Below are 13,708 nucleotides of genomic sequence, written 5' to 3'. Positions count from 1 at the left end.
ATAAAACTATTAACTTGATTTAGCAGTGCAAAAACTGTGACTTTCATTAAAACATGTAATGACAAAATCAGCAAGACATGGCAGAAAAAATCAGATGTAATATAAATGTTTGTTGCGTCTTCAAGATCATTTTAAGTACAGTATATTTATCACTTGCAGACAGATTGAGAACCTGACTGTAAGTCTGGATGTCAGTGCTTGTTAGAGATTTCTAATGCATTCTAATCCATGTAGTATTTTTTATTTATTTATTTATTCAAAGACATTAATGATTGTTGGTCTGTCAAGTGATGGTTCTCTTGACACATACTGCCATATAATCTGTACTACTATGAAAAAGCTGTAATACTAATGCCTGTTATATGCACCTCCATTTGCATTTTGAACTAATTTACCACCTGGAGCATGTGATAATAGCAGCACTACCAAGTACAGATATCGTATTTATTTTTATACTGATTTTCTCTATTTTTGAAGCTAATGATGCAGGGTGGCCCACCCTCAGCAAAGGCAGCGCATCTCTGAAGCCTTCAGACTGGAAAGATTCAGTAGGAGACATTCCCAGCAAAACAGCGTCTCCTGCTGGCACCCCATCAGAAAAGGTTAGGCTTCCAGTGTCAGTCCTTCTGTCTCTATTAAAGGAATATGTAATCTTTGAAAAATAAATAAATAACAAAGAAAAATAAAACTTTATATATATTTATAGATATCTCCATATCCTATGGTCATTTATCACTGTGGAGAATATAATCATATTAATCTATACAGAATTTACAGCTATTTATTTGTTTTTTGTTATACATGGATAAGTGCAGTCAGTTCAGTAAATGTTCAAGATCCATGTCTATACAGTGGGGGAAAATAATTATTTGATCCTCTGTTGATTTTGTATGTTTACCCCTTTACAAAGAAATTAACGGTCTAGAATTAGTATGGTATGTTTATTTTAACAAAGAGAGACAAAATATCAACCAAAAATCCAGAAAAAGAAAGATTATAAATTTATTTAAATTTGATTAATTGAAATAAGTATTTGAACCAAGATTTCTGACCCCTAAAGACCGGTTATCTTCCCATTAGGGACACATTTTAGTCCTGTACGTTTAGGCAAGTACTCCTATTCTCAGCTTGTGTATAAAAGATACCTGTCACAGAATCGGTCTCTTCCATTCAAACCTCTCCAACACCAATGAACGCCTGAATGACTCGAGAAGGCTTGGGAGAATGTTATGTGGTCCGATGAGACCAAAAATTTGTTTGGAGTTAGAGAAATGCTAAATATTATCCCAACAGCGTCCCCACTGTCAAACATGAAGTTGGAAACATTCTGCTTTGGGGCTGTTTTTCTGCTACGGGTACAGGAAGACCTGAGGGGCCGATGTACTGTAGAATCTTGGATAAGAACCTCCTGGCCTCAGCCAGAACACTGAAGAAGGGTCGTGGACAATGACTCAGAATATACGACCAAGGCAGCAAAGAGAGGCTCAAGAAGAAGCTGTAATAAACAGCTTGTTAATCTCTTGTTGGCAAGCACAAAGTTTTGCTGGAGGATCAAATACTTATTTTACTCAATCAAAAACAAATGAATTTATAAGATTTATTTAATGTTTCTTTTTTGGATTTTTTGTTGATATTCTGTCTCTCTCCATTTAAATAAACCTACCATAGAAAAATTATGGACCGTTGATTACTTAGACATTTCTCATAATTTCTTTTTTTGAAACTTATCAAATCAGCAGGGGATCAAATAATTATTTTCCCTGAAATTTAAAAACAACAAACTCTGCACTCTAGCAATAAAGCTCTTGGATAAACAGATAAGGTTTTTTTGGTCTATTCAGATCTTTTTTTATGGAGCTTTATTTAAATTCTTTAAAACTGCAGCTCCCCAGAACAATGCAAGTTTCTCTAAGAATGCTTTACATTCAGACTAAATATAGCTATATTTAATTTGATACAATATCATTCTCTCGTTTCTTTTGAGTAGGTTCAGGACATAAGTAAACTGGGCCCAGCTCCACCTCCTCCCTGTAAGCCCCAGCCTCCTCCTTACGGCACCCACACCAGAGCCCACCCACTTTCGTCAATCAATTCTGGCTCGACTGGCTCCCTGGACCGGCGTAAAGATGTGCCACTGTGTTCTGTTCCAACGCACTCAAACATCCCTCCTAACCCCAGTGCTCCACCTCCAACTGTCTGGCCACGAGGTGGCTCCTCCACTGGCTCCTCTTCACAGCAGATTCAGCAGCGCATCTCGGTGCCTCCCAGTCCCACCTTCCAGCCCAGCTCTCCACTTTTCCCCCCAGGAGAGAGGACTGACCCCCCTCTGGCCGTGGCCGTGCGACCCTTTATCCCAGACAGGGGTTCCAGACCACAGTCACCTAGGAAAGGACCACCCACTATGAACTCAAGTTCCATTTATCACATGTACCTACAGCAGGGGGTGCCCAAGAATTACCCTCTTGGGAAGTCTTCTGTCAAAGCCGGTAAGTAACAAATTCTGTTCACCTAGTTATTTTAAATTTGGAATTTTGAATTAGTCTTATGTATGCACTTATTTGTTCATTTGATTATGTAAATTTGTGGCATTTTCTTAACCTTTGTCTGCAGTTTATGGAAAGCCACTCTTGCCCTCCAGCTCTACTCCTACCTCTCCCCTGCCTTTCCCGGGCTCTGGGTCTTTCCCTATGCTACCAGTCCCTCTAGCCGATGTGGTAGATGGAGATCTGGAAATTGAAGGCCAGGCAGCTGGTTTCCCAGAATCCCCTGTACCCATCGTGGACCACATTCCTCGTCCACTCAGTCCCACCAAGCTTACACCCATGGTTCACTCGCCCATGCGTTTCCAGAGTGATGCTGAGCTCGAGGCCCTGCGCAGGAAGCTGGCCAATGCACCACGGCCACTCAAAAAGCGCAGTTCCATCACAGAGCCTGAAGGACCAAGTGGGCCAAACATCCAGAAGCTCCTCTACCAGCGCTTCAACACTCTGGCTGGTGGAATAGAAGGAGGCATTGGAGGAGTGGGAGGAGGAAGTGGAGTCACTCCCTTCTACCAGCCTACAGGAACAACAGTGGGAGAGGCACTGGCTGATGCAGATAATGGGAATGCATCTTCTGAAACACCAGCTTTGACTCTCGTGAGCACAGAGGAAGTGCCCTCGCAAGACTTAAACCAAGGTGATGCCAATGATAACCAGCCAGTGCAACCAGCAAGTGAAACAGAAGTCTCAACAGCACTGGAGCCGACAACAGCCTCGGAAGACGACAACAATAACATCCCGGCAGAACCTGTGGCCACTCTACCTAGCCCTGTTCCTGAAGCCAGCTCACCACAGGAGGCAGGAAGCTCGCCAGCCGCTCCAATTACGGTGAGCTTTAAAAAAACATATCATACATTTCCAGTTGTAATTAGGGATATGATTGGTTGTTTACAAGGTCGAGTACTAGCATGGAACTCAGCACTGCTTGGTCAAACGGCTGTCTTTAGTTGCACCTTTATAGGTACAGGACCCAGGTGAATGCACAATACCCACTTTTTCTTTTTGTGTATAGAGTTAATATGTCTATTTAAAATCTCTTTAGGAGAAGCGTACTAATCTAAAGAAACCTGACTCGGAGAGGACAGGCCATGGTTTCAGAGTGAAGTTTAATCCATTGGCCCTGCTGCTGGATGCCTCACTTGAGGGCGAGTTTGACCTGGTGCAGCGGATCATCTATGAGGTACATTTACAGTACATATGGCAATGAAGTATAACTTTTACTAACAGATTTTGCACATTAATTCTTAGTCTCATTCTCTTTTGTCAGCTTAGTCTTGAGTGTTAAATTTATGAGGTGATGTTGACAGGTGGAGAACCCCAGCACCCCGAACGATGAGGGCATCACACCCTTACACAATTCTGTGTGTGCCGGACACCACCACATTGTCAAGTTCCTGCTTGACTTTGGAGTTAATGTCAATGCAGCAGACAGTGATGGCTGGTGAGTTCACTCTAGATTTTTGTGTTCATTCTACATTCAATCTAAGCACATCTCATATCTGAGCAGATAATATAATTGGCATGCTAGCATACTCTGACATGCCTAGGATTGGAAGCCTTTTGTAAACTTTCCTGTCCTGTACTGAGCCATGCTTAAATTAATCATTCATTTAGACAGGCTTTATTTTTTAATATCAATTGAGAATGTTTTTGTTTTGGAAAGGGTTAATGTGTTTGTGTGTGTGTGTGTCTCTGTGTGTGTGTGTGTCTGTGTCTGTGTCTGTGTCTGTGTCTGTGTGTGTGTGTGTGTGTGTGTGTGTCTGTGTGTGTGTCTGTGTGTGTGTCTGTGTGTGTGTCTGTGTGTGTGTCTGTGTGTGTGTCTGTGTGTGTGTCTGTGTGTGTGTCTGTGTCTGTGTGTGTGTCTGTGTGTGTGTGTGTGTCTGTGTGTGTGTCTGTGTGTGTGTCTGTCTGTGTGTCTGTGTGTCTGTCTGTGTGTCTGTCTGTCTGTGTGTGTCTGTCTGTCTGTGTGTGTGTCTGTCTGTCTGTGTGTGTGTCTGTCTGTCTGTGTGTGTGTCTGTCTGTGTGTGTGTCTGTCTGTGTGTGTGTCTGTCTGTCTGTCTGTGTGTCTGTCTGTCTGTGTGTCTGTCTGTCTGTGTGTCTGTCTGTCTGTGTGTCTGTCTGTGTGTGTGTCTGTCTGTCTGTGTGTGTGTCTGTCTGTGTGTGTGTGTCTGTCTGTGTGTGTGTGTCTGTCTGTGTGTGTGTGTGTGTCTGTCTGTGTGTGTGTGTGTGTGTCTGTCTGTGTGTGTGTGTGTGTGTCTGTCTGTGTGTGTGTGTGTCTGTCTGTGTGTGTGTCTGTCTGTGTCTGTGTGTGTGTCTGTCTGTGTCTGTGTGTGTGTCTGTCTGTGTCTGTGTGTGTGTCTGTCTGTCTGTCTGTCTGTCTGTGTGTCTGTCTGTCTGTCTGTCTGTGTGTCTGTGTCTGTGTGTGTCTGTGTCTGTGTCTGTGTGTGTGTGTTTACCAGGACACCCCTGCACTGTGCTGCCTCCTGCAACAGCGTTCACCTCTGCAAGCTGCTGGTAGAGTCCGGCGCTGCTATCTTTGCCACCACCATCAGTGATGTTGAAACAGCAGCAGACAAGTGTGAAGAAATGGAGGAGGGTTATATTCAGTGCTCACAATTCCTCTATGGTAAATGCTTTCGAAATATTTTTCACTTTTACCTTTGCTGTTCCTGTTGGCCAAACAAGCTTTCTTTTATGCAGTTAATAAGTCCCAAGACCATTTTCATGCCTTCGCCACTAGGTGGTGAAAGCATTACGTTTTCAGGTTGGCTGTCTATCTTGTTAGTGCATCTGAAGAAGGAGTGGTTGAATGTTAGAAGGATTATATGGAATTATTACTGTAACCAACAGGGGAACTGATAAGATTTTGGAATTCATCTTAAGGGTCAAGTTCTCTCTTTTCTGTAGTCAATTAATCAACAGTAAAAACATTTTCACTATTGTAGACATGTAAACATTTATGCAGAATGCATTTTGTATATAAACTCAGCCAGTAAATAATTTTTTGTTGTTTATACTTTTAACATTGGGCGGCGCTGTCATCTCACATGCTATTGTTTTTGTGGTAAAATCTTGTTTTTTCTTTGCCCTGTCTGGTATTATTTTGGCAGTGTTGGGAACATTGGAAATTAACTTGGTGGGAATGTAGAGGAGCTGCTTGTTATTATGTTGTTTTGATACAGTAGTAGTACTGTTTTGTTATTTAGCCCAAATCTTATTTTAAATCCATATTGTTGATCGACGTACGGCTTTTGTGGTAAACATCTGTTTTCTGCCTTCTAGGATTTTGATAGTTGCAGTTGCATCTATGCAGATAAGTCCGTTCAGTAAATTCAGCTGTTTTTGAGCTGTGATTGTCATTTTAACGGATCTAAGTATTCCAGGACATGGTGTTTACTGTACAATGTTCACTAATCTGTTTTAATCACCAATTTTTTTTCACTAATCACTAATTGTTTTGTGTGTGCAGGTGTGCAGGAGAAGCTGGGTGTGATGAACAAAGGAGTTGTGTACACTTTGTGGGACTACGAGGCTCAAAATGCAGACGAGCTGTCGTTCCAGGAGGGAGATGCCATCACCATCCTGCGCAGGAAAGATGATACAGAGACAGATTGGTGGTGGGCCAAACTTAATGACAAGGAAGGCTACGTACCTCGTAACCTGCTTGGGGTAAAACATATCATTCTTCACTGACTGTACTAAACTAGCTCTTAAAAGTAACATACTCAGATGTGTACCTAGATTGTATATTAGCTCATTTCTCTTAATAATCCATACAAAATTCATAGCCTACTGACTCTTATAAATCTTTAGCTGTTGTTCATTGTGAATATGGAAATGATGTATTACAAACATCTAGTGCATTTGTTTACTATAGATTAAGTCTGCAGCTACATGTTTAAAGCTTTATCTGTATGTCTCCCTGCAGTTGTACCCCAGAATAAAACCACGTCAGAGATCCTTGGCATAGCTGACTGCCCCTTTCCCATCTGACTGACTGGACTGATATCTGGGGGTCTTAGGACCTCCATTTTCACCCCTCAATCTTTGCTGATGCAGTTCCTGCAGGGTTAACGCTGCTAAACCAGGCCTTCCCATTTGGGGCACATCAGAGACACACAAACAAAAACAGGTTAAACAAGAAGCCTCAGGTCCTAAGGTCTGCCCCATTACTCCAATAGCGATCATCATTTCCTCACTTCCCTCTACCCTTCAAGATTCGGATTCTACCAGTCTTCTATGACGTGTCTCATAGTTGCTACACACTTCGTCACCTCTATCAAGGCACTATTTACTTGAGATTATAGCTTTTGTTTTATAACATTGTTTCAGCTTGTGTTTTTATCTGGAGCTTTTTACTGCTATTATTTTATTGACCGTACGCTGGCACAGCGCTCAGTCAGAGCACAGCTGCTTTTGCTTCCTACCAGCTTTTATTCAACAAGCGAGTCTTTACAATGAAGATGGAATTTCTTCAGGTTTAAGGGTTACGTTGATTTACACTATATTTATGAGTTAAGAACAAAAGAATGCCGTCTGAGTGAATGAATTTCATAGTGTATAAAAATGAGCAGTGAAAGTGAAATGTATGATAAGGTGTGTGAGAAAAGAAACGGTTACATGGCTTATATGAAAGAGCAAATGCTTTAAAATGTTGTTTCCAACATATTGCAGAATATCTGATTAATACATGTACATTTAAGCAACGGTATTTGCACGTCAGATACAGTGTTATCTGTATGAATGGTGAGTTTCCTTTACCATGAGTGATGAGAGCATAAAATAAGGTAGGTATGGATGGGCTATTGAGAGACCTTTTATGATGCACAGAGCATCAGATTTGTTTTAAAGATGTCCTATGGAGATAGCATAAGCATATGAACATGTGAATGGAATGATAGTGTGTGAGTGCAAGAAACCAAACCGGTGTTGCAGTACCATTAACAGTAATTGGCACTACAGAATAAACGTTGCTATGATTTTAGTAGGATAAGGTTTTACCCAAAGGCACTAAGATGGTTTGAATCGTCTTAGTTTTTCTCTGCTAGCAGATCAAAAGGTCTGAACTGAATGCATTACGTTGTTTTACACTGTATTAAAAAAAAAAAATGGAATTACATTGTGCCACTCCATTTCCCTTCCACTCCTCTTGAAAGTTCTGTGAGTTGATCTTTCTGCCCCGCCTCTGAAGCAGTAATGAGCTTTAAACTTAGAGTTCACCTGTAAATACTGTTAAGAAGCTCTAAAATGATTTGTGCTATGTTCAGTACTTGCTTGTGCTGACTTCTGTATGCCATACAGATATGAACACTCGCACCTTCTGTTCTCTACATGTGCACAAATTAAAATTAAACAAATCAAAGTAGGACATGGTGTGGTTTTCTTGTTTTCTGTCTTTTTCTTATCGGTCAGCTACCCTTCAGGCCAGTGTCAACACTTTTACACAAGTTTGGGACACATGAGCAAATTAAAAACAAAAAACAAAAAAACAGTAGCAGGTAAACTACAGAGTAAACATGATGCATTCAGGGGACTCAAGGCCATTATGCCGGAACATATCTGTCCTCATCTTGCTACTACTGAGTACTATCAGTTAGAGCATTATTCAGCTTATACATAATGTCAGATGTCAGATGCCTGCAGATTACGGTGTTTGGGCCTCTCATTATTTGTATATTAAATGTGAATTAAAACATGCTGTAAAAAGCAATGGACTGGGGACAAAAGGTGTTAAAAGCAGTATTAAGACTTAATTTTAAGCCATTATATATTCTTGAAAGGATGGTGATTGTACAATGGAAACTATACTAACAGTGGATTCTTTTAAAAGAATAAAACATGAAAAAATATCAATTGCTTTCTTCTATAGACCAAAGTTCCTATAGTGGCCACAAGAGTGCAGACTAACACACAAGTGCTTAGAAAACAATAAAAATAAACAAGCACAATTAAAATGACCTGTTGTGATGACATCCTAGTATATTTAATGAGTTATAGTGAGTGATTAACATATAAAAAGCTAAACCAATGCCTTGAGATAAAGCTTAACAGAATTTCATTTTTCAGTACTGTTCTTGTTGCGGTCAGTTTGCGGTGCTTTGACGGGAAACGGGCAATAAAATTGTTTTGGACATTAGTTTGGATATTGAATTAGGTTTGTATGGATATATTGTGGACTGAAAGAAATCCCGTGTCACTGGGACTATATCACATTTAAAAATGTGCAACTGGTTAATAGCATATGGTATGGTTTAGTTTATCAATGAATACATTGTCATGATCTGTCTGGATTGTAAAGTTACACTGGCTTGAAATATGAAGGAATGTCTATGATAGAAACGTGAGTCTAGCAAAATTCTTCACAAATGGCAAAATAAGATGACAGCAATTCTTAGACCATTGGGACCTTTAGGGATGCGACAGAAATGTAATATTTTTGAATGGCCATGCTTGACAGTGGATTCATCTGGAGGACAACTTCACTTTTATAGTACCCAGGTTTTACTGTCATACAGGCAAGAGACACCACAACCAATTCCATGGGCCAAAGAGATTTTATTTCAGGGTGTTAAAGAGCCATCCTCAAGAAGCTGGAGGTACAAAATCCTTTGGACTGATGGAAGACTCGTCTAACTTTAGTGCCGCTAACATGGGCAGAGTGAGCTCCTTGATGTGATTAACATTACTGGTTTGGAGGAAAGGAGAGCTGTATGAGGAAGGGGGAGGAGTCAATTTGGGATTATGGTTGGGAACATAAAGCAGTGTTCACTTCTGCTCAGGCATCAGGTCATCAATTGATTGGTCAGCTTCCAGACGCTTCTCCATTTCAATGAGAAGCTTGACACCATCTACAACCATCTGTACCAGCTCTACCTCAGAGAAGCCCAGCCGGTCAGCATTAGAGATGTCAAAAATGCCACCCACTGCAGCAGTATCTACTCCACCTGGGAACATGGTAAAATAGGTTTTAGTTATTGGATAGGACAAATCAAGTCTTTATAATTAACACAATGGAGGAAGTCCATAGAAATTGACATTTAGTCCATTCATCAAGTGCTTCTTGGAGTTCAAGAAGCACTTTGCAATTAGTGCACATTTAGCTGCAGGTTATATACTATACTTGTCTTGTACCTGTTCCACGTTTCTGAAGCCTCAGCTTCTTGAGGATCTCGCCAAACTTCTCATGTTTGCTCAGGTTTGGAAGCTTAACATGGACACCACCACGCAGCCCTGTCCCCAGGTTAGATGGGCAGGTGAGTACGTATCCCAGGTGCTCATTCCACATGAACTCATGGCCCTTATCTTTGAAGAGAGACTCAATCTACAATGGAAATGCAACACTGTTTTACAGTTTATAATCGGCTTATACACATTGATTCTCCAAGCTTGTCTTTACTCGCACCAACCTTTGTTAGTCCTGTGCAGAAACGATTGAAGACTTCCTTCATGTTGCCACCCTTCTGCATGGAGATGACACGGAGGTGGTCTTCCTCGTTCACCCAGACCAGGAAGGTCTTATCGTCATTGTGCCTTACAACATAAAGAAGGCAAAGGAAGTAAAATAATGACCAATGTGTTTAGATGTAATCATATCCCCAATTCAGCCAGTAATTAATTCATTGAACAAAATCATTTGGATGAATTGGCAAAATTTAAACAAGACCAATATTTGGGAATGTCTACAAAATTCAATGATGTAGTTTTAGTTCAATGTCAATTAAACCCCTTAAGCTCTTACCAGATCCCCCTTGCATCGGGCCAATCACGAGCCATACCAGAGGCCAACAGCAGTGGGGACACTGGTTTGTCAAACAGGAAGTGATCATCAATCAGCTGCTGCTGCTCCTCATCAGTCATGTTCTTCAGGGCGTAGTATGTTCCTTTAAATTCACCATCTAAACTACCCAAACCTGTACATCGAAAAAACACAGAGCTGCCTTAGGTACTGTCTCACATGATTCAAGGTTGATTTCATAAAATAAATTCTGGAAATTGCTGATTTAGAAACACAGACCTTCAACAGCCAGATTTTCAATGGCACGCCTTTCACCACGGCTGCAGTGAGGGGGAAGGGAGAAGCCACGGATGCTCCTGCCAGTTCTTACTCTGGAGCTCAAGACATAGTTGGGATCAAGGTCATCCCCACCCTAGGACACAATAAAGAAATGCTTTTAAAGTCCAATTTAATGTGCCAAAAGAAATTAGATACAAGTAGACACTCAAATTGCACATACCTGAAGGTTGTCTGGGTTCATGTCTGTCTTGTGCTTGTCTGTGGGCTTGTAGCCTCCATGGCGATCTTCGATGACTGGGTCCAGAAGTTCTTTAAACACCTCATATGTATCCTCATCACCGGCAACACAGCCCACAGTCATGATGAACGGATGGCCTAGAAGGTAGGGGTAGGGATTGATATAAAACATAGTACGTCTATTTCGACAGGTTATGGCAGCCGATTTGGTTAAGAAAGCTACAGAAAGATCAGCCATTTCAAGGATGATGGGTCCAGTAGAGAATAAAGTGTCTACATAAATAGCAACGATTGTGGAAAACCTATAACCACTACCATTTCTGTGTACACCTATAGAGTTTCTGTTTAAGTATTATAGTCTCTTGCAGTGGAGACATTTGGGGGAGGAAAAAAAAAAACAACAACACACACTTCACTGAAATTCAGTGGTTTGAATTTACTGTACATGGCCACACATTTGCATCTATATTTTTAGCAAATAACTTTTGTGCACACTGGCACTGGCAAGTCAAACAGCGTATTTCTGCTGACGCTGAGAATCACTTTAATCTCTTTCAACGTGCTTCATTTTCACTGGACCTCGGTTTACATCTCACCTTTAACAGGTGAGTGTCCCTAACCGCTTGGTTCAGGTATGTTGAGAGCTGAGATGGTGCAAAAACCTGGGCCATCTTTCTGTTATATACTAGAATTGGAAAACGCAACATACAAAAGATTTGACCTTCAAAAAGCAGAAGGATCTTACCTGGATTATCAACCCCGGTTTGGATGACGTCGTCCAGTGTGAAGCCGCTGGAGGTTTCCTTGTCCCGCAGGTTTGCGTACATCTCCGGTGTAAGCACCTTGGCCATGTGGTTATTGTGCTGGCTGAGATCTGGGAACTCCTGCTCGGCCGTGTAGTTCATCTTCATCTTGTTGTGGGTGTTCCCGAACGGCATGGCTTCTCAGAGCTGAGGAAAGAGCCACTCGTTAGACGAGTCCGAGACCAAATGGTGTTCCAGAGCATCCAAGGACGAAGCTTCCCTCCCCCTTCAGCCGCATTAATTCTGACGTAACAGTATTAAAGCGCCCGATTCCCGCAGCGGTGCAGGAATTCAGCCTCAAACGCACACAATCTGCACAGGGCTTTGCGGTGCTACGTTCAAGATCCTGATAGGTTTTTGTTTTGTTTTAATTTGCGCGTCAAGTAGCTGTGATGCAAATGTGATGGCATCTCCACAGCCACCCAGCTGCTGAGAATCATTCATCGTATTAATTGCATGCAAACACGATGGATTGCACACAAAATGCGTAATTGCGCAGTGCTCTAAAAACGCTGGAGACCTTGGACATCTTTTTAAAAGACCGCAAGGTCGCCGCTAATGTTCTTGAGAACAGAAAATCTATTATCCTATATCTGTATTTATGTTCTTCAGTAACAAAAAGAACAATCACCGGAAACAACGAAATTATTTGCCAGAGAAGTTGCCCTTCACAATTGATGAATTTTCCACTTAAAAGCGAACGCATGCGTATATTTTATATATTTATGTTTTATTTATACCAGATGTATTTAAAGATAAAAAAAAAAGCAGCTTGAATCTTTCACTAAACTAATTAGTGTTTAGAAAATATTACCATTAATTTTCATATAATACTACTACTAATAATAATAATGATGATAATAATAAGAAGAATAAGAAGAAGAAGAATAATAAATCCATATAATATTTAAATAATTACATTCACATAGTAATTACATAGTCAACTACACATCTTCAGAAAAAACATTCATCCTACCTTTTAGTCTATTTTCTTTAGGGGAAATAAAAATGACTCTTCCTTTAGTCCAAAACAAACACACCGACGCTGATTATGTTCTCCAGAAATAAGCTGCTTTACCAGGTTTTATACGGCGCCAGAGCTCCGATCTGATTGGTTGCTATTTGAGTCCATTCACTCTATTGGAGCTCGAGAGCCAGCATCCAGTGATGGCCCGTGTGGATCACGTGACCTTTATTTTTTCTTGACAGCCCACCCTGGAGAATGGCAGGTCTGATTTGGAGGAATGAGACAGTTTTTTTTACATTTACAGCGTTTAACAGACACCTTTAGCAGACTTAAATGATTATCTAATTTTTAACTGAGCAATTAAGGGTTAAGGGCCTTGCTCAGGTGCCCAACTGTGGCAGCTTGGTGGATCTGGAATTGAACTCACAACCTTCTGATTGGTAGCTCAACACCTTAACCACAAGGCTACCACATGCCCAAGTCTTTAAGTTCTTCAGCCCCTTCTGGAGGCCTACAATGAGAATCTATTTCACTTGAGTTACTCTGTGTCTTGTAGACACACAATAAATGAAGAAGAAGTGATGAGATGTTTATTTATTTTTATTCACATGTTCTCTTCCAGTCTGTCTTCTGTTAAAGGAATGTTATATTAGTATGTCTCCTCTTCTCTTCTGAACACAAAAAGGACAGATTTAACTTCTGCATTTGCTGCTATATCAGCCTTAGTCTTTATACTGTATTGCTATATTCAAATGTGAAAACAAAACCTCTGCTGCAGTATATAAAATAACATTGTTCTGCAAATGTCAATGCATACTTAATTTCTAACTTAAAAAGTGAAGAGAAAAAAATTAACTAACGTAGTGTGTTAAATGTTTGGCCAGCCTACACTACTAAATCACTGCTTGGCATATACCACCTTTTCATTTCACAACATAAAGCCTTTCTATTTTTATTTAATGCCTTTTCACACACTCTTGCTTGCAGAACACTTCTAGTTCTGAGATATAATGGTCTACAAACAGATTTACTGCCCAGGCACTGATTCCTGTGCCACTGGCTGCCACACAACACCAAATCATAATGCATCTACCTCCATGCTTAACAGATGGCAAGGTGTCATCAAATATTCATGAAATGCTGCTCT

General features: G+C 40.8%; 2 protein-coding genes across 8 annotated transcripts in view; one reads left to right on the top strand and one right to left on the bottom strand.

Moving 5' to 3' along the window:
- Nucleotides 1-7,905, top strand: part of ppp1r13bb (protein phosphatase 1, regulatory subunit 13Bb) — a 38,662-nt gene extending 30,757 nt beyond the window's left edge. For 6 of the 7 annotated variants that reach the window (XM_060866550.1, XM_060866551.1, XM_060866549.1 and 3 more), the window contains 8 exons: nt 478-602; nt 1,988-2,486; nt 2,611-3,368; nt 3,583-3,720; nt 3,848-3,981; nt 5,000-5,166; nt 6,010-6,209; nt 6,469-7,905. In XM_060866550.1, the coding sequence (XP_060722533.1) occupies nt 478-602; nt 1,988-2,486; nt 2,611-3,368; nt 3,583-3,720; nt 3,848-3,981; nt 5,000-5,166; nt 6,010-6,209; nt 6,469-6,510 (2,063 nt within the window). In that variant the 3' untranslated portion in view covers nt 6,511-7,905. Of the gene's footprint in view, nt 1-477; nt 603-1,987; nt 2,487-2,610; nt 3,369-3,582; nt 3,721-3,847; nt 3,982-4,999; nt 5,167-5,822; nt 5,978-6,009; nt 6,210-6,468 lie in introns of those variants that run through there. The other variant, XM_060866554.1, reaches the window with a different exon arrangement.
- A 1,170-nt stretch (nt 7,906-9,075) lies between these two features.
- On the bottom strand, nt 9,076-12,711 carry ckbb (creatine kinase, brain b). Its single transcript, XM_060866556.1, has 8 exons — nt 12,571-12,711; nt 11,537-11,741; nt 10,775-10,929; nt 10,555-10,687; nt 10,279-10,450; nt 9,947-10,070; nt 9,672-9,861; nt 9,076-9,484 (listed from the first exon to the last, which is right to left on the bottom strand). Exons 2-8 carry the CDS (start codon nt 11,727-11,729, stop codon nt 9,306-9,308), a joined length of 1,146 nt encoding a protein of 381 aa, XP_060722539.1. The 5' UTR covers nt 11,730-11,741; nt 12,571-12,711; the 3' UTR covers nt 9,076-9,305.
- Nucleotides 12,712-13,708: the final 997 nt, after the last annotated feature.

The sequence above is a fragment of the Tachysurus vachellii genome, chromosome 3 (assembly GCF_030014155.1).
Source record: "Tachysurus vachellii isolate PV-2020 chromosome 3, HZAU_Pvac_v1, whole genome shotgun sequence".
Lineage (NCBI taxonomy): Eukaryota > Metazoa > Chordata > Actinopteri > Siluriformes > Bagridae > Tachysurus > Tachysurus vachellii.
This window is presented reverse-complemented; position numbering and strand designations above follow the sequence as displayed.

Coding starts and splice junctions, on each gene's coding strand:
- ckbb (XM_060866556.1), bottom strand. CDS start 11,729: ATGCCGTTCGGGAACACCCACAACAAGATGAAGATGAACTACACGGCC. Junction 10,451..10,554: donor TGAAAATCTGGCTGTTGAAG/GTCTGTGTTTCT, acceptor TTCGATGTACAG/GTTTGGGTAGTTTAGATGGT. Junction 9,485..9,671: donor GCTTCAGAAACGTGGAACAG/GTACAAGACAAG, acceptor CCATGTTCCCAG/GTGGAGTAGATACTGCTGCA.